General features: G+C 34.6%; 1 protein-coding gene across 1 annotated transcript; it reads left to right on the top strand.

Moving 5' to 3' along the window:
- Window positions 1-6,088: 6,088 nt before the first annotated feature.
- Tram1l1 (translocation associated membrane protein 1 like 1) lies at window positions 6,089-9,461 on the top strand. The gene has a single exon (XM_063260704.1). It carries the CDS (start codon window positions 6,234-6,236, stop codon window positions 7,353-7,355), a length of 1,122 nt encoding a protein of 373 aa, XP_063116774.1. The 5' UTR covers window positions 6,089-6,233; the 3' UTR covers window positions 7,356-9,461.
- The last annotated feature ends 9,576 nt before the right edge of the window (window positions 9,462-19,037 follow it).

Below are 19,037 nucleotides of genomic sequence, written 5' to 3'. Positions count from 1 at the left end.
TGCTTTCAAGTGTTTCTATTTTTCGTAAGTGAGGGCACCAAGTGATCATGACCTAAAAGCCCTAAAACCATAAACTAAAATGAATTTTTCTTCAAATTGATTCCCTGAAGTATTTTGCAACAATGACAGAAATGTGATGCACTAATCATTTACTTATTAATATTTTTAATTATGAAGACAGTCGGATCACTCCTGACACAAAATACTTATCAATTTCAAAATCAATTACTTAACAACATGAACCAAGAACTATGTGCCACAGGTTATTCTATGCAACGTACATTTCAAAATTAATGAAACAGATTTATCTCAGTTGTAAAATATGACGATATATGAATATGATTATATTTTACCAATAATATGCTCTAAACATTGTTGACAGGCAAGGAATATCCTATACAAAGAAAAATACCACTTAAAAACATGGAATCATTGCTTATTATGTACATGGTTCAGTAACCAAGAGATAATGCTATTCATTCTCCCTACAATATTCACATACTTTTACCTTTGTAGAAATTTTATTATTGAATTTTATTATTTTGTTTTTTGCAATTCACTTAAGCATTCTTCTCTCATTAATTGTTGTAAAACATGACTACAGTTGGTTTGTAGTCTGGTTCTATTGTATGCTGTGCTTTTTATAATTCATTCCACATACTGTCTAATATTTGGGGACAAATTTCAAGCATTTTTCTTGTAAATATTTGAAATGTTTAAAATATTTAAGGCTTTGATTAAAAGTGGTCAAATACACATTATTCACGAATTGATCATGACTCAAAACATACAATTTATGGAAACACATGATATACGAGGCAAAAAAGAATACTATGATGCATAGACATTTGTTTATTCTAAAATTTAATAGGAAATGGCTTCCAAAAATTCAAAATTCAAACACCTGATACTTGCTAGTGTCAATTCTTACTATACATTTCTGAATGTTTGGAGTGGACGTTAAAGGTTTCGTAAGTGTGATCTCAGCTAATGGTGTGCCCCAAAATGTGGCAGAATATGGAGCAGATCCCAAATATAGAACGGGAAGAGAAGTTGGAAGAATCAAGATATCTAAATCCTCCATTTTATTTCCAGAGTAAATCTCTTTTCCAGATATTGAATAACAGTCATCAAGGAAATCATCCTATTCCCTATTACTTTCTTTCCGCACTACCTCCATTCTTACACTCTCAGATGTCAAAGAAGAGGTCTCTTTGTTTATACTCTGTCATGAGCTTCAAGTGACCTAGCAGACTACTGCTCCTTCTCCCTATTCTATAAACCCGTATGGCCTTGATTCCAAATGCCATAACCGGCTGACACCTTCTAACTCCTCTTTTCATGGGTAATATCCTTCTCATAGGCGAAGTTACAGGCTGGCTTATTGGTGCTATGACAATAAAGTGCTTCATCCTGAACTGAGCCATCCTGGTTGAGTTACTGTTGTGTTATCTAGTTAATTTTTCCCTGTGGCAATTCGCAATTCTCGGTGGATCTCAGTTTTCTAATTTTTAAAATGGATAAAATGGCATCTACTGCAAATATCTGTTATAAATGTTAATTAATATTTGTACTAAACTTAGTAATAAACAGTTTGGCAGACAGAAATTCTATGATTTGTAAATAGTTTCTTAAATTTCTCTTATTGTATTATTCAGTTTGTTTTCTGAAAGCCTATTTCAGTATCTCTGACAAATTATAAAAATGACCTAATTATAATACTGTTTCCTAGTCAAATTTTTTAAAGTAGTTTAAAATGTCTAGAGACTTTTTAATTTCTCACATAAGCTAAATTGCATTGTTTTATTTACTGTAGCAATAATCTTAATCAATTATGACTGCTAATTAATTACAAATTTAAAAAGTAATGTTTTGTATTTAGAAAATGTTCTTTTCTAAAATTTGTTTCTTCAAATGCTATTAATTTTAGAATTTTCAGGATCAACCTACCTGAGTAACTGAAACATAGGTTATTAAGTGTTTGGTATTGAACAGAGGCAGAAAGATATTTTTATATTTCCCCAATGTGAAATATAAAATGTCAAAAGAGGAAGCAATTTCTGAATTAAAATGTTTCTATTGCACGTAACTATTTGTAACACAATCAGAAACAATGTCTTATCTGTTTTATATAATTAAATATTTAAAAATGCTCACAAGTCAATTAAAAGGTTTTACAGTCAAACTATTCATATAAATAATGTGTTAATATACATGTCCAAAATATATATTGCATAGTATTTGGAAAGAACTAGTTATTAACAATGTATTTGAAGCACAGTAGCTAAATTATACTGGGATTTTCAATTGATGATCTTAAATGTTTCTCATACATAAATCAATAACCCATCTTGAAAGACACTTGGTCAGAATGTGGCAATCCTCTGAATAGAAGAACAATCCTCTGAATAGAAGAATAATCCTCTGAATAGAAAAATAATTCCATTCCTATGTTGCTCCTGTAAATTTGCTGATGGAATTGTGATTGATGAATATATTATCAAAAGGCAAGTATTAACACCTAAACATTTTGCACTTTCTAGTATATTTTGCCTTTTAAGTTATACAACAAATATTAAAAAATCAGTTTATAAATGTATATGTATTAAAAACTTTCTTACCTTTTTTCCTGAGAACACTTAAGAATCTAAGATCTAGGAATATTGCAAGATAGATTTCATAATCACCTTCGATTGTTGATTGCTGTGTACACCCTGTTTGCCCATTCCTGAATGGAACAGTGTATTACATCTTTCTTGCCTCAATGTATGGAATGAAGGAACCTTGTTTCTTCCATTTATCAGTCTTCCCATCAAAACCATATGCAATAAAGGAAAGAACCCAAATACCTTCATTGATAATTTTCAGGGTAATAACTTAAGCCTGAGGCTATATTTTTGTGAGATTAGTGTGTTAATGGCGAAGAAATAGTGTCTTCTTATAGAAAAGGAAACAAAACTGGTTTGTAATGGGAAGGAAGTGGTTCCTTAGGTGCACATCTTATTAAGAGTTGGTATCTAAGTCATCTGCCTTCCTTCTGTTTCTCCTCAATGTGGAACAGATTTGTAGTAGTCGTGACAGTGAAAACTGTTCATTTGGATTCCAAATGCTGGACCATATAGAACACAGAGTTTTTGTCTTGTTCATTACAGAGCTGACCTGCAGATCCCTAGGTTACCATACCACAATGCTGACAACACATACTGAGAATCTCTAGGTGGCTATCTGCTGGACTGTACCCAGCCTTAGCTCAGAAAACTACTGGATATTACTCTATGTGAATCTCACTTTGCTAAAGGTTGGATGTTTATTTCTGGCAGACACTTAAGCTCTTTATAAAGTATGTCAACATTTTCAACGTTTTTCATAAATTTTACATGGACAAGCAGAAATTAGCTTTTACCCTAGTGCAAGCTTAGCCTTATATAAAACTACATTTTTCTTGACTACAAAATACCCTAAGTATTCAGGGCAGATGCCGCTTTTTGGCTATTCTAACTTTGAAATTCTAGTCTTACATAAATGTTGAAAATTTGTACAATTTTGGGATTATTCTTTACTTGCTCACATAAATTTTAATCTGCGCATATAAAACATTATTAGTAGCAGATTCTAGGGAACATTTATGCAAATCGAAGGAGTTCATTTACCACCTAACATCTGCTGCAAAAGTTCTAAGCCAAGACGGTTTTGGTAGGCTCAGCTCCTCCTAACTTCTACCACTCTGTCAATTCAGCAAGGTCTCTTGGTTCTTAGGTTTCATCATCCAGAAAACTACTTTGGTAAATGTTATGGGCAAGAAAGCAGTACACTTATAGGCTTCCCTCACTTGTCTCCTTCCACGTGGAGTTGATGACTTCATACTTTGTGTTTGTTAAATCTGAAAAAAAAAAGTTATGCGTATTTTTCCTAGTTTAAAACTATTTACAAAGGAGTGGAAATTCATTTGCAGTCTATTTTTATAGACTGGGATATATTAATATTCATAATTATCTTCACCAGAGCCACAAGGGTATATATGACGGAGAAATATTCCTCGAATGCATTAGATGATGTAACAATCATAGTAGCGTTCTAAGTTTAAAATTATTCTAATATTCATTTTCTGTGTGAAATAAAATGCCATAAAACCACTTAAGTGAAATATAATTACACAGTGCTACTAAAACATCCTCATGGATTCTACAATTTCAGGTATTTGACGTTTTTATGAATATATTTATGTAAAATCAATTTAAAATTTAAATTGTTATACCATACATAAGGGACAATTTAAAATTTAAAAATCAGAGTACCTTTTTTTGTAGCAAGGTCAAAGATGGAAAAGAGCATGTTAAAGAAATTTCCACATTGTGCAAAATAAAAGTGAAAGTAGAAAAATGTTTAAAATTTTTACTTAGCCAATAGACAGTCAAAAATTACTCTACACAAAGGCTCTTCTTTGTCTGACATGATACTTTATATAAATACATATTTGTGCTTTTCATTGACTTTTTTCACCGATGAGTTTAAAATTGATTGTCTTGGCTCAAGAATCCTTGAAAATTCTAATCAAAGCAGAGCCAAATGCAAATAAAGTTTCTCTTCCAGTATTATAAAAATATGTGTATATTTAGCCATAAAATGATAGGTCGGCATATACGCCTACAGCAGACAAATTAATTATTAATTAAAAATCAGCCACTGCTCTTGCCTTGGACTCTTTGCTTTTTTTTTTTTTAACTAAACTTGTTTTTTTTTTTTTTTTTTTTTGCCCTACTTATACTTCTATTTATAATTACCCATTCATTTTTTTTCAATAGCACTCTTGGAGCTGTCAGAGCAAATGCTAGGGCTATCAAAGAAAATTCAGTGCAATGGACTCTTTAAAAAGTGAAATATCCAATGAATAATCCTTCAGGAATTCTTGCAATGGAAAAGCATGTCCTTAACTCTGACATACAGTGAATTCCACGTGCTCTAATTTGATGAGTTTGGGAAATGCTGGTGGTCTGTCCAATCAATAAAGAATTACCCAAGCGGGGTGGCATCTATTACCATGAAATTCACAGAGAATGATGAAAGGCAGTTACGCATTTACGGACAATCTACACTGTTTTAAAAACCTGTAGCAGTTTTCTTTTGCAATGTATATTGCAAACTTCAAGCTTTGTCTGTAAGAATTGTGATCTCATGTGATACAAAAGAAACAAAAGATCACTCCCCACTGAGAGAGAAACTTCAAGACTGCCATGAAATTCGCATGGAGAAATCTACTAGCATTCAAAAATGCTGGTTTGAAATGTGAGTTTTAGCCAACTTAGATATACAAAAACATACCAATGAAAATTTACATCCTAATCAGTTTGAGGGATTAAATCACTTTTGGATTTCATAATCGAAAGATCTTTCCCTGAACTGATAAATAGACTTCTCTGCTTCCAATTGTCAGTCTTTGAAAATACCATTATGAACTGGACTATGGCATTGCAACATTATTATTATTATTATTATTATTATTATTATTATTGATACTGTTGTCTTTGCTAAAGGGGAACTGTTTTTTGACCGGTTTTGTTGTCGATCTGATAACTATTTCCAGGTATGAGTGATTATTCAAAGAAAGATACCATGGCAGCCTGATTGGCATCAACTCTTTGCTCTGGACAGTTACCAGGGACTTATTATTGACCTCTCTCTTCCTCATTTCCTTGGAGGAAGTTGGTGTGTGTGTAATATCTTAGCAGGGTCCCCTAAAGGATAAAGGTAGGTGAGAGAATTGAGATGTGTGATGCCCATGTGCAAGGCAATCTCTATGCACTGCCCACATTGTGGTCCTGAAAAAAGGAAAGATAAAAGGTAAATCAGGCGGTTGGAACAGCATCGGGGAGCGATGCTGGTGTGCCTGCTGTTCCGAGGCGCTGATGGCCTGAGGGTGACAAGGTGGTGGCCGTTGCCCATCCCAGGCATCCCAGGTGCGCTGCAGCAGGCTCGCGATCCCGCAGCATCCGCGCTCGCAGCCTGGGCCTGGCGGGCGGGGGCGCGGCGCTCGATTCCCTGCCCTGCCGCCGCGAACGCTGTGCGCATGCTCGGTCTGCGCGGCCGGCGCGGAGGAGCGATTCGGCTCCCGCTGGCGGGCGGGCGGGCGGCGACCCGGGCAGCTCCGGGATGGGGCGCGGGGCCCCGGGCGCGGTGGCGCGGTGAGCAGCAACCCAGGGCGGCCGCGGCGGCGGTGAGTATCGGCGGGCGCCGCCATGGGGCTCCGGAAGAAGGGCTCCAAGAACCCCCCGGTGCTGAGCCACGAATTCATCCTGCAGAACCATGCGGACATGGTGTCCTGCGTGGGGATGTTCTTCGTTCTGGGGCTGATGTTCGAGGGCACGGCCGAGGTGTCCATCGTCTTCCTGACCCTGCAGCACGGCGCGCCCGTCCCCGCGGGGGAGGCGGCGGCGGCGGGCGTCCGCACGCTGTACCACTACGGCGTCAAGGACCTGGCCACCGTGTTCTTCTACACTCTGGTGGCCATCATCGTGCACTCCACGCTCCAGGATTGCGTGCTGGACAAGATCGGCCGGAGGATGCAGTTCACCAAGGCCCGGCAGAGCAAGCTCAACGAGTCCGGGCAGCTGAGCGTGTTCTACGTGGTGTCGTGCGTGTGGGGCACCTTCATCCTGGTGTCCGAGAACTGCCTGGCCGACCCGACCCTCCTGTGGAGGGCGCCCTCGCACCACCTGATGACCTTCCAGATGAAGTTCTTCTACATCTCGCAGTTGGCTTACTGGTTTCACAGTTTTCCCGAGCTCTACTTCCAGAAGATCAAAAAACAAGACATCCCCGGTCAACTCATCTACATTGGCCTCCACCTCTTCCACATCTCCGGAGCTTATCTTCTCTACTTGAATCACCTGGGACTCCTTCTTCTGGTGCTGCATTATTTTGTCGAATTACTTTCTCACCTGTGCGGCCTGTTTTATTTCAGTGACGAGAATTACCAGAAAGGAGTTTCTCTGTGGGCCCTTGTGTTTATTTCAGGGAGACTTGTGACTTTAATTGTTTCCATAGTCACTGTTGGGTTTCATCTGGCAGGATCGGATTCACAGACCCGGAATACCACGGACACGCTCACTGGAAACGTAAATGTGTTGGCTGCTAAAATTGCAGTTCTGTCTTCCAGTTGCTCGATCCAAGTGTACATAACATGGACTTTGATTACTGTCCGGGTTCAGAGGTGGGTGGAAGATTCTACTCTGCAGGCATCCAATGTGAAGAAGAAACGGTCCACAAGTAAAGGAAAGTCTAGAAAAAGAACAGAAAATGGAATGGAAACGTCAAATAGAGTAGACTCTCCCCCAAAGAGGAAAGAGAAATCCTTATGACGAAGCAGGAGCAAACTGATCAGTCTCCAAAGGAATCGGCGTATGAGATTTTTTTGTGCCACAAATCTGTTTTCCAGAATATTTTGTGCTCTTTGATTAATGGCAGCGTCCTGTTAAATGTATTTTTAAGGTATTTGAGGGACAAGTGGTTATTATGAGTGAAAAAAAAATTTTTTTGGTTAAGACTAAGGTATTCATCATCAAAGCAGTGTCAAAATACTATACTTTGTTTTTACCTTTTACAGAGTCACTTCCTAATGATTAATGGAAATAACTGCAAAATTTCATTTTTCAGTGGTACAGTTTTTTGTTCCCACTAATATTAATGATACAAAATGATTTGTTATAACAATTTCATAATTTAGTGTTGTTTCATTATGAAATGGAAAGATCTAAAAAAGTAGATAGAGGTCATGTCAGTATTCAATTTTTATTCTTCTTAGAGTTTGTAACAAAATATTTGTAAAACCACAAAATAATCCTGTATTTTATTTCATGGGTATTTTATTTTAATTGTTAGTGCTGCATTCCCATTAAAGTATGAAAACACTAATATGTATCATGCATAGAGATTTATTGCCATATATATTGAATCAAAATAATTAATATAGAAATATTACTGGAGCGTAAAAATAAATCCCATTCATTTTACACACTTGTAGAAGGATATTTATAAATATTACTGAAGACATTAAATCTAACTAAACTTTTTAATATTTTTATTAAAACAATTCTTAATGAGCATTCATAAATTTGCTAACAATAACATCTTAGAAAAATTTTGTTTTATCTGTAAAAGATTCTAAAACCTAATATTTGATTTGTATGGATAAAAATAATGACAGCTATTGAATTTGGAAAACATTAAGTACATTAAACAAAAACCTTAAAAATCAGTGGGTAGTCTTATGAAAAACTTCTTAAAATTATTGTTTTGCTTCCATCTTCAATTGAGATTTATTTGTATGAGACATGGAAATTTTATATCTGTATATGTAATTTGTATCTACAGAAGTCTGTAGCAACAATGTATGTAGTATGTGAATATATTTGTCTTTTCAATCCTTATTTTTATTTCATTTCCATGTTTTTCTTGTATATCTTTTCAAGGATGTAGTAATTTAAAATATGCTAGGGTAACACCGTATGTTTTCTAGTCTTGTATATTTTCTTAGAGTATATCTCTCATTTGTTGCTTTTGGTAGCCTTTTCTTAGGAATCTTCTAAATGATTTAACTTTTCCAGCCAGTGCGATTATTAAAAAATTAAATTTGGTGCATTTGTATTACAGATAGCAAAACAACTCTTGGAAAACATTTTTTCTATTTGGCTGCTTTCAAATCGAAGTAACAGAATAGTGCTTTTTTTTTTTTTTTTTTTTTTTAATTGCTGAACACTTGAATACTGGTAGCACAAGCTCAAAGGAACATAAATCCCATGTTAGATAACTGGTGAATAACTAGTACAAACACCTTTTCATATTACTGGGAGCACTTGTTGACATCCTTCACTTTTAAAGAATGCTACCTTGTTACCTGTAATGACTTCTGATAATACATGTCTTAGCTATTAGAATGTTCGTTTGCAAACAAATGCAGCCCTGACTGAACTGACAACAAATTGCAGGAAAAAAAATTTTTTATGTAATTGACAATACTAAAGTGTAAGTTAGGCTTGCCAATAAATATAAGTAAGCCTGGATGGATTTCCTTAAGGTTTTCTTTCCTCTGTCCTCAGATTAACATTTTATGTGCCAGCCACTGATCATAGCTATTAAGCTTTGATTTCCTTAATGCTCCATGGTTAGAGTAAGTAAAAACAAAACAAAAAAAAAAAATGATTTTTGAAATTCCTGTAGTGCTAAAGTGTAGCACTAATGCTAAACTGGCTTGAGAAAGGAATATATTGCACTGATTGATTTAAGTTTATGTGCCCTATCAATCAAAAATGGCTAAATGGTTTTATTTTAAAAGAAGTTGTAAAGTTATTCAGGAGAATGTAGAAGAATGCTACTAACCACATCTGAACTGCTCATGAATTCACTGAATACTGTAAAATAAATCTATGCTAAATAAATTATGGAAGCAATATTACAAATGAAATTTACCTCAATGAATGATGGAGTCTCTCTTAAAAAATACATTAAGGGGCTGGGGATTTAGCTCAGCGGCATAAGCGCCTGCCTTGCAAGCAGGCAGTCGCGAGTTTGATCCCTGGTACCGATAAAAAGGAAAAAGACAAAAAAAAAAAAAGAAAAAAAAAGTGTTAAATACATTAAAAATAAACTCAAGCCATAAGAAGTTTCAGTAGGATTACTGGGTCGCTCCCAAAGTAGACCACATAGAGAGACATAAGTCTTCATTAAGAGCGAAGGTTTATTGAAGTTTTTGTTAGCACCATTAAAGCTCAAATAATCACGAAAGGTTATAAAAGTCATGAAGATGTGTCTACTTGAAATTAAGGATTGTGCTTTGAATTATTAGCTTCAAAAGTTGCCAAATCTTATACCTTCAATAAGACTACAATATATGTGCTGCATTGGATGGATTCAAAGTATAATTTTCTGTGAAAAACATTGATTCTACTAGCATTCAATTAAATATATACTCCTTTTTACTGAATAGTACAAGTATGCCATTCAACCTAAACATCTTGTAAGAAGTGACAAATCTTTAGCCTTGTTATGTCCTAGGGATTGGTGTGTCTCATTTGTTTCACTAGTGAAACATAATCTTGTTAATATTCCTTATTTATCTTTCATCATTTTTTGTTTATTTATAGTGGGACGAGACTGAGCCAGTACAACCTATTTTTGTTGGAATAAATTCAAAATTTGCATTAGCATATCAATAATTTAACATTTCTTGAAGACATACTATCCTGAAGTTCTTTTTGTTTGGAAAAGCAGGAATAAAATTTTGGGGGTTTTGGTTTTTGTTCTTTTTTTTTTTACTCAACTAAACCAAGAGTGATTTGTATGGAGTAACAGAAAACTTTTAATCAGTGTTCTAAACAGAAAATGCCATATTGGAATAGTTTCCTAGAGTGAACTCTTGGGTGAAATTTCTCATGATTGTAGTTGAGAGATTGTCTAGACTTTATCATTCAGGTACTTAGAAGGAAATATCCACTGTGTCTGGCAGTTTTATGATCCCATAAATGTAAAGTCAAATATTTAGAGCTCTGCTTTTGAGGTTGGTTAACTGTTTTTTTCTGATTTGGCAGGCATTGTGTTTTGTGTGGTAGCGGACATCACTGTGGCATGTAATCTTTTTCATCTTGAAATTTCAAAAATATTCCAGTGTCTCTGTGGCCTACTCTTGGAGATATTAGGTGTATTGGTAAAGTTCCTATTATACGTACAAGTGATTAGAATTTTACAGGAACTACACAGTAATGATATGTATATCTTGTAGCCACCAGTAAATGATGGAACTAATCAATAATTCTAGCAAAATAACAATTTGAGTACTACAGCACCATTAACCAAAGAAAATCATGTTTGTGTACCTAATCTCATGGTTAAGAAAAATGAAAAGACAGGGCATTTACTAGAGCCCTGCTGAAGTGTCTTCTAAGCTTGTACATTGAAAAGTGCTACATCCCAGGACAAAGTATTTATTTCTCTTAGAGTACTGAGTGCTTAATCACACACACACACACACACACACACACACACACACACACACACACACACCACACAGACTTCCAGTAAACAAGGTTTCAAAGTTTTCAACACAAATATTGAAATATAATTTGTAGATTTTGTATGGTTTTGAAAGATAGAGCAATCTCACTGATACATAAACTCAACAGAGATAGCCAATAATATTAATATAAATAATGTTTAAAAAATGAAGTTAGGGTTTGTGTCTTGCTGAGGTCTTAGAATAATTTGAAAGAAGTATTAAACTACTGTTTTACAAGCCACTACATCAACAAAGATACTAATCTAAGGAAGCTTCCATAAGATAAGTCCTATACACATGTATAGTGTGCAATTTCTTTGAGTATGTGTGTGTGTGAAAATTTTTTTCATATTTGTAGCACACACTTATAATCCCAGTCCTTGAGCTGCATGCCAGCCTGAACTACATAGGGATTTTAAATCCAGCCTAAGCTGCAAAGCAAAAACTTATTTTAAAACAACTATAAACAAATAGATATATCCCTTCCATATATGTACAGTGTCAGTATGTCATTAAATAGTAATACACCTGACTGTTCATATGTGTATGTATATATATATATATATATATATATTCATATATGTATACATATCTGTATATATGTATACACACACACACACACACATATGGATGCCCATTTGGAGGGTTTTTTTCCTCATAACTTTAATGGGTTTACTTGTGTTTTAGGGCAGTTTTAGGAACACAGTAGATTGAGATCACTAAGATTTCACCTTTCATCCTGACCTCATACACGTAAAACCTCCCCATTGTCAACATCTGGAACCAGCACGGTATATTTTGTGACAACCAAGACACTTACATTGGCCTATCATTAATACTCAAAATCCATATTCAGAATTCCTTGAGGTGTTGTACATTCTGTGCATTTAACACAAGTATAATGTCATGTATCCAATATTGTGGAGACATACAGAGCTCTTTCACTGCCCTAAAAATCCCTGTGCTCTCTTCATATTTTTCCACCCTGTAGACTTTTAAGTGCTTTAAAAGTATGGAATTGAAGTTTTACCAATTTCTAGATTGGAGCCAACAGGAAATTTACATAAAGTGAAGACATGTCACATATGTGTGAAATTTGTAATTACATTAAAGATACATCAGCACAATTAAATGCACATAAATGCTTTTCTGAGTGAACAAAGTAACTATGGATTACATTTTCATACATAAATTACAGTCATCAACATAAATATAATAGTTTTTTTTTTTTTTAAATCAGTACCACGGATCGAACTCACGACAGCCTGCTTGCAAGGCAGGTGCTTATGCCACTGAGCTAAATCCCCAGCCCCATAAATATAATAGTTAAGTCAAGGCTTTCAACAATGTCACCTAAGCAGATATACATGTGGAAGAAAAGAAACTTCACTTCTTAGCCTTAGAGCTTCCTATCAATAGAAACCAAGCTGGGGAGTAAAAGCCAACAACTGAAAGTCACCAGATGGCTCAGATGACAGAAGATTCAAAGACCAAAAGTTCTTGGCACTACAGAATGCAAACCTGATGGCTGGTATGATCGGTCAAATAAATAAATAGGTAAACAAAGTCACAGAAATGTGAGATACAAAGAGCATGAAATATAAATTATACTCAATGCTATTGAAACTTCAAATTCCGTAAGAGTAGTTTGAAAAAGGCAGACTTGCAAAGGGTCTGTCATTATGGAGACACCGTGGAACGAATTTTTGAGGAGTGGTAGGAATGGGAGCGCTTTTGATCCATGCTGAGAGGAAATGCTGGGCATGTGTTCCCTCCTTATGTAAAAAAGATTATTTTGATGGAGTGGTAATTGTTCTTAGGTTAGAAGGATGAGATAATATATGTATATTTGCATACTCAAGAAGAGATGAGATGAAACAGTGGAGACAAATGCCCACAGATGACAACAAATCCACGTGGTAAAACGCCACTGAAAAAATGCACAAATGACAGAAATTGCCAATTTGAAAATACCATTTTCTTAATTGTTTGAGATAAATCTTGGTTTTGCAGATTATTCCACAGCTTTCAGATCAACTATACATAACATGGTTTTTAAAATATTTATATATTAGATATATAAATATATAAAGATATAACATATATCATTACATTGTTTTCTTTGTAGTTAATGATATTAGTATTAAAATCCAAACACAATTTATATTATTAGATCATAATATAAATGATTTAAAAGAACGGCATTAATTGATCCTTGCCCTTTTTACTGGGCTTTGTTTTTCAGAAAAGTGAAAGTTAAAATCCATTCAAACCATGAAAAATACCAAAAAATTTGTAATTCTTTTCTTTCTTTGGTCATTGTATTGACAAGTATTTTGTACGGTAGTGCAGAGTTCAGGAGAAAGTCTTTCTCTGTCAGTCAGTTAAAGAAATTGCCAACGCCAGCAGAGTATAATTACCCTCAAAGAAGAAGTTGCTATTTAAATCCTCAAAAATGTTTGAAAGTTTAATGTATTCAGCTAAGCAAAAGCAAAATCTCACTATGTACTTTCAGTTAGACTGAAACTCACTTGGTAGTCCAGGCTGCCTCACTCTCCAGGGTGCTGAAATCACAGACATGCACCATCACATTTGATCCTAGGATTACTTTGAACACTTAAGTATCTTCCCTGATTCTTTCTTACATTACAGCATGTATTAGTTCCACTTAACAATAAACTTGAGTCACATTGCAAATTTTAAAATTTTAATTGATAAAACCACAATTGTAGCATTACATAAATTCAATTATCTTGTTTGTGTAATTGAGTATTTACAGTAAAATTCTAACAACCAACCAGCAAATACTACCTGTGTTATTACTGAAAATCAGTTTAACCCAAGCAAATTCAAATTCAGAATTTATACAACAGCTTTGAGTCAAATAATTAACACTGATATTTTATATTTTATCACCTCCTTCCAAGCTGGTATTAAAATACTATAGTCAGTGCATCTGGGTGAAATTCAGACTGTAAAATAAGAAAATCTATATCACAGAACAAGAAGAACATCTGCAAGATAAAATTGTTTCTGTATTATTTTTAAAACACATACAGCAGATTTGAAAAGGAATATGATTGAAGCTTTATATAGCAAAGCAAAAATCTGTAACCAAGTTTAACATTGTTAGGGAAAAAAAACAATTACATAGCTATGGAAATTTCCAGTAAACTCAATTATAGCAAGTACTGCATGATTTATAACATAGCAGGTGGATATGACACTGAAAGTAATATCCTTCTACTTATAATGCACATTTTGCTTTAATTTTTTCCTTTTCCCCTACTTTTCAAAAACAAATTCTTATGGTATGATGGATTTTCAAGACAAGTACTCATTAGATACTTAGAATACAGTATTTCTCAGCTTTACTTTTAGATGGATTTTCCTTTACTCTATCATTACTGTAGGGACCAAATAGAACTAATGGTAATAAGAGAAGAAGAAATGAAAAACTTCTGACATTTTATTATTTTATCTTATGGAAAAAAGATAAAATAAAATTTCATAACAAAATAATAGAAGAATAACAATAGTTAATACATTTGCTATTATTATCTTTAAAGTAGCCGTTTAGATTACAAGAAATGGGAATAATAATTTCTGCAATCAATATTATCACAAATCTTCCTTTGCAATGAACTGAGACACTAATAATATAACAGATCTGCATTTTTCCCTTTTCCTTTTCATCCATATCCCTTCCCCTATCCTAGTTCCTTTTTCCTTTGTAACACTTTCTTCCCATTCTAAATATCTACAGTATATTTTTACCCTTATTTACTCTTTCATTTTAAATTTAATTGTATGTGTCATTAGTGCTAACCAAGGCCCAGAATGATGTGCACTCCTGTAATCTGTGCTCTTTCTTGGGATCTTGGGAGAGCTGAGGCAGGAGAATCACCAGGAGTTCGAAACCAACCTGGAGGGAAAAGGAAAAAGACATTTACTTATATATTGTAATATATATATACAATTCTAGTTGCATTAGTTCTTGGAAAAGAACAGTTAACACTCATATGGATTAAATCAATTTTTCATGTCTATATCTGGTAATCTCAGCAAACCATTTAAAGGGAACAATATGCAATAAAACAACCATTGTTAAATACCTATCATCTTATTTTAAAAATCTATATTGTTGTTGGCTTGGGTTTATTGTCACTTGTTTCTCTCTTTTGCCTTTTGTTTTTCTTTTCTGTGCCTTTTTTCTCTTAAACAAAAAAAGACTAGTCTGAACTACATAGTTGAAATTCTATCTGAATCAATCACCATTGTAATTAAATTAATAACTTTCAAAGAATTCTGATTCATTAACATTTCTTAAAATTTTTGATTTCACCAATTTAGAGACTGGGTTTTTAATCTTAACATGTAGTAAAAATGAATTTGAAAATATTGAAAGTCACATCATCATATACATGCATAATAGAGTTTACTATGAAATAAAATTTATGAAAACCTGAATTTTAAGAGTAAACCACGTCTGATAAAAATCACGTGGGTCAGCGAGGAGGAGAGTAATCTGAAAAGTGACAAAAATAGGTAAGGAGGCTTTACTGCATCTTTGGGGAGATTGTTTTCAGTAACCAGTAATAGCATAGCACTTGGCCATCTGTGTGGCAGGATCACTAGACATAGAACTGCATGGCTGCTGTGTGACCTTGCTAACCCTAAAGATGCCCACATTTTTATCTCCCTATAAAACAGTATACAGTAAAGATTCTAGAATCACTCCAGTAGAAAAAAAGAGCTGCAGCAGCCAAAATAAACTCAAGTCCTAAAACATTTATTTTGGCATAGAATTTTTTCAGAACAGATGGTTAGTGATGGGGATAAATATTGGTTCCAGTGGCAATTTGTAACCCAGTGTCATCTGCAGCTTGAGGATCAACTTGAGTGCAGTGTGCAGCAGTAGCCTATAAAGGCAGAGAATTATGTTGCTTTAGAATGAAAAATACACTGATGGAGTGAGGCTTGGCCTTTATGAAGCATCCAGTAGCAGGATTGGAGAGAAAGGCTCTGTGTAAGTAACGAACATCGAGCCTTCAGCAGTGCTCTGGCTAGTGCTAGGAAGAAAAAGCTGTTATGCAAAACCTACCACATCACATCCTTCAACCCCCTAGTGTGGCCCAGACAGGATGGAAGTCAGAGATCATCAGCATTCAGAGAAACCAGTGACCTGGGAGAAGGACACTGGAGGAAAGGGCTCTGCCATTGCTTCAGGGGACAATCAAAGGACCACAGCAGAGTGAGAGTGAAGGTGAGAGGAACAGCTAGAACTGACAGTGTGATCACGGAATCTTAGATACTATAGAGAAAGGAAAACTCAAAAGAGACGGTACCTGCTGAAGTTACTCCTCTTAGCATTAAAGCATGACTGAAATGCCTTTGAAAATGATGCCACTGATGGTACCTGGAGAAAATAATTCATTGAATATTACAAAAAATATTCAGTGTGAAACATCTCAAGGAAACCACTTCGAACACTCTAAAAAAATGTTTACCAGAGTACAGTCATGCTTAAAAATTAATGTACGACTGAGAATAGTTATTAACTGCATACTTTATTTGAAATGGATATCTGTGACTCTATTGTCGTTAAAATTTTCACATTGTGAACTATTGAAGCTCTTCAATAGTTCACTCATATGAATGACTCTATATGATATTCTTTAAATAAACACATTTGGTGTTGGAGCATGGAAAGAAGTGGCCACACTGGGCCAAAATAGGGTGCCAAGCTGGCAGTGTGGCAGAGAAATCTACACCCGTGCCGGCTCCTTCTCCACTGGTGCTGTGTGATCTGCTGGAAGCGATGACCTCTGCTTCCTTCGGCAGCGTTTTAAAAGTGCAGTGCTGTGGACCAGCACCAGGCATCCTGTGAGAGTCTCAGTGACTGGCTTTACTCCTGGGGTGGTGATGGTGGGGATACTGTGTATTCATATTCACTTCCAATTTGTTTAAAGGAGAGAAAGACAGATTTTCTTACTGTCTATGGGCAAGCTCGGAGGATGACATTACCCATGCTTTCTTCATATTTTCATAAACATTGACATCTGTTACATAATAAAGTGGTATTACAGATTAGTTTTAAAAAGAGAAAGAGTGAGAGAGAGAGAGAGAGAGAGAAATCTCTAGTAGCTTACATGACAGTATACCTTCAGTTTTGATTCTGAAAGTTTTAAAACAGTTGTTCTAATTACAAATGTAGTGAAGGGGAGGAGTATTTTTCTCATTTTCATTATTCCCATGCATTTTTACTGAAAATGTACTTTTTTTTCTAAATTAGATAACTCATAAGAAGAAATCTGTTGCATTTACATTAAAAACACAAATATCATTACTAATGTAAATGCACCATATTTACATGTTTTATAGACTTATAAGCTATAGAGAATCACTTTTTAAATATAAGAATAGTTTTAAATTATTGGAATTATTAAAGTTTTTCACTAATTTATGTTCCTTTTTCATTACATTATTTAAAAGTATAGATAGGAAAGAATAAATAAATTATGAGTATAATATAAGGTTTTGTAAAATTAACTGATGTGTAAAACTTTTGAAATAAAATTATTCACAATCATCATTAAAGTCTGCAATATTTATTTTTGAAATTCTTATGCTTTATCAAATAAATTATATTTCCTAGAATATATGTTTTATATCTTTGAAGCGATTAAAGTAACCCATGAAATTATGGAAGTATTATTAATATATCATCAATTTTCTCAAATATATCAAAGTTTCACAGCAGTTTGAGCTCTGACATTTATTATTGTGCCATGATCATGCTCACCACTAAAAAAGTTACTACACAGTTTTCAATTATGTGTGTGTGGCCTGTCCTTCACTAAATGGTAAGCATATAATGGATATAATCTGGGAACTTGTGAAACTGAACATGTCTATTTGAAAATTGCTCATTTATTTTTTAACTGGAAAAAACTCTTTTACATGTTTACAAATGTTACAGCAGTGTAAGTTGTAATTGCTAACTTTGGAAACAGCCTACATATCTAAAAAGATAAATGAATAAAGGAAATGTAGTAACTATACACTTTGGAGTACAACTCTGACCTAAAGAAGGAAAAACTTAAGTCTTTTCTAGGAAAATTGAAGTATCCATAATGTTAAATGAAATATATGAGGAAAATACATTTAAACACTGAATGGTTTCTCTCATATGAGAATCTCAAAATATAAATATATAGTAAAAGAGGGGATAATTTAAAATGGTGAGATATATGTTTTGCAAAAGAAAGGGGACCAAGAGACACAGGCAGGGAAAAGGGAGAAGAGAGAAAGGGCATGGGAGAAATTAAAATGCACTGTGTGCCTGTATCAGGTTTCTGTGGTGAATGGAATCATTGTGTACTGCAAACATGTATTAAGACTGTTCTTATTCAGGGATATTTCTTAGTCAAGAAATAGGGCATCATTGTGATTAACAGTAGAAAGGTGTGATAGAGAGAAGAATGATTAGGGTAAATGCTCCATGGTCTCCTGTGGAAATTATTCTCTGTAATAGGCATTTGCAATGATTAATATCTTATTTTTATTATCTTTAATGAGTTTTGTTCTTTTATAGCAAATTAGACAATAAACTTCTTGAGAAGATAATCCTATAGCTCATTATTTGCCCTAAATTCCATGGCATATAGTATCATAACCTGCTTAAAATTATACTTAAATCATATGATTTGTTGATCATACTTGAAATTAGAAGTCAATTCAGCACTCAGCTCTGCAGATGTCAACTGAGTAGCCTACAGGGAAAAATGGTAACCTTTTCTCTCATTGTGCTTGTGGCTGAAGAAATGGAAGAGTTTTCAAGTAGGTGTGATGAGAGATGTGACTGAATGTGTTGTTCATACTATGAGAGACAGTAGTGCCATGTCATTGGTTTTCCAGGGAATTGAAAGATTAACTCAGTGGTAGAATAATTGCCTAGCATGTCAAAGGTCCTGTTTTCCATCCAGAGCCC

The sequence above is a fragment of the Cavia porcellus genome, unplaced genomic scaffold, assembly GCF_034190915.1.
Source record: "Cavia porcellus strain 051 isolate PalLab524CR breed Dunkin Hartley unplaced genomic scaffold, mCavPor4.1 scaffold_14, whole genome shotgun sequence".
NCBI classification, from domain to species: domain Eukaryota; kingdom Metazoa; phylum Chordata; class Mammalia; order Rodentia; family Caviidae; genus Cavia; species Cavia porcellus.
This window is presented reverse-complemented; position numbering and strand designations above follow the sequence as displayed.

What these genes read in the sequence shown, in the direction of transcription:
- Tram1l1 (XM_063260704.1), top strand. Translation starts at nt 6,234, where the DNA reads ATGGGGCTCCGGAAGAAGGGCTCCAAGAACCCCCCGGTGCTGAGCCAC.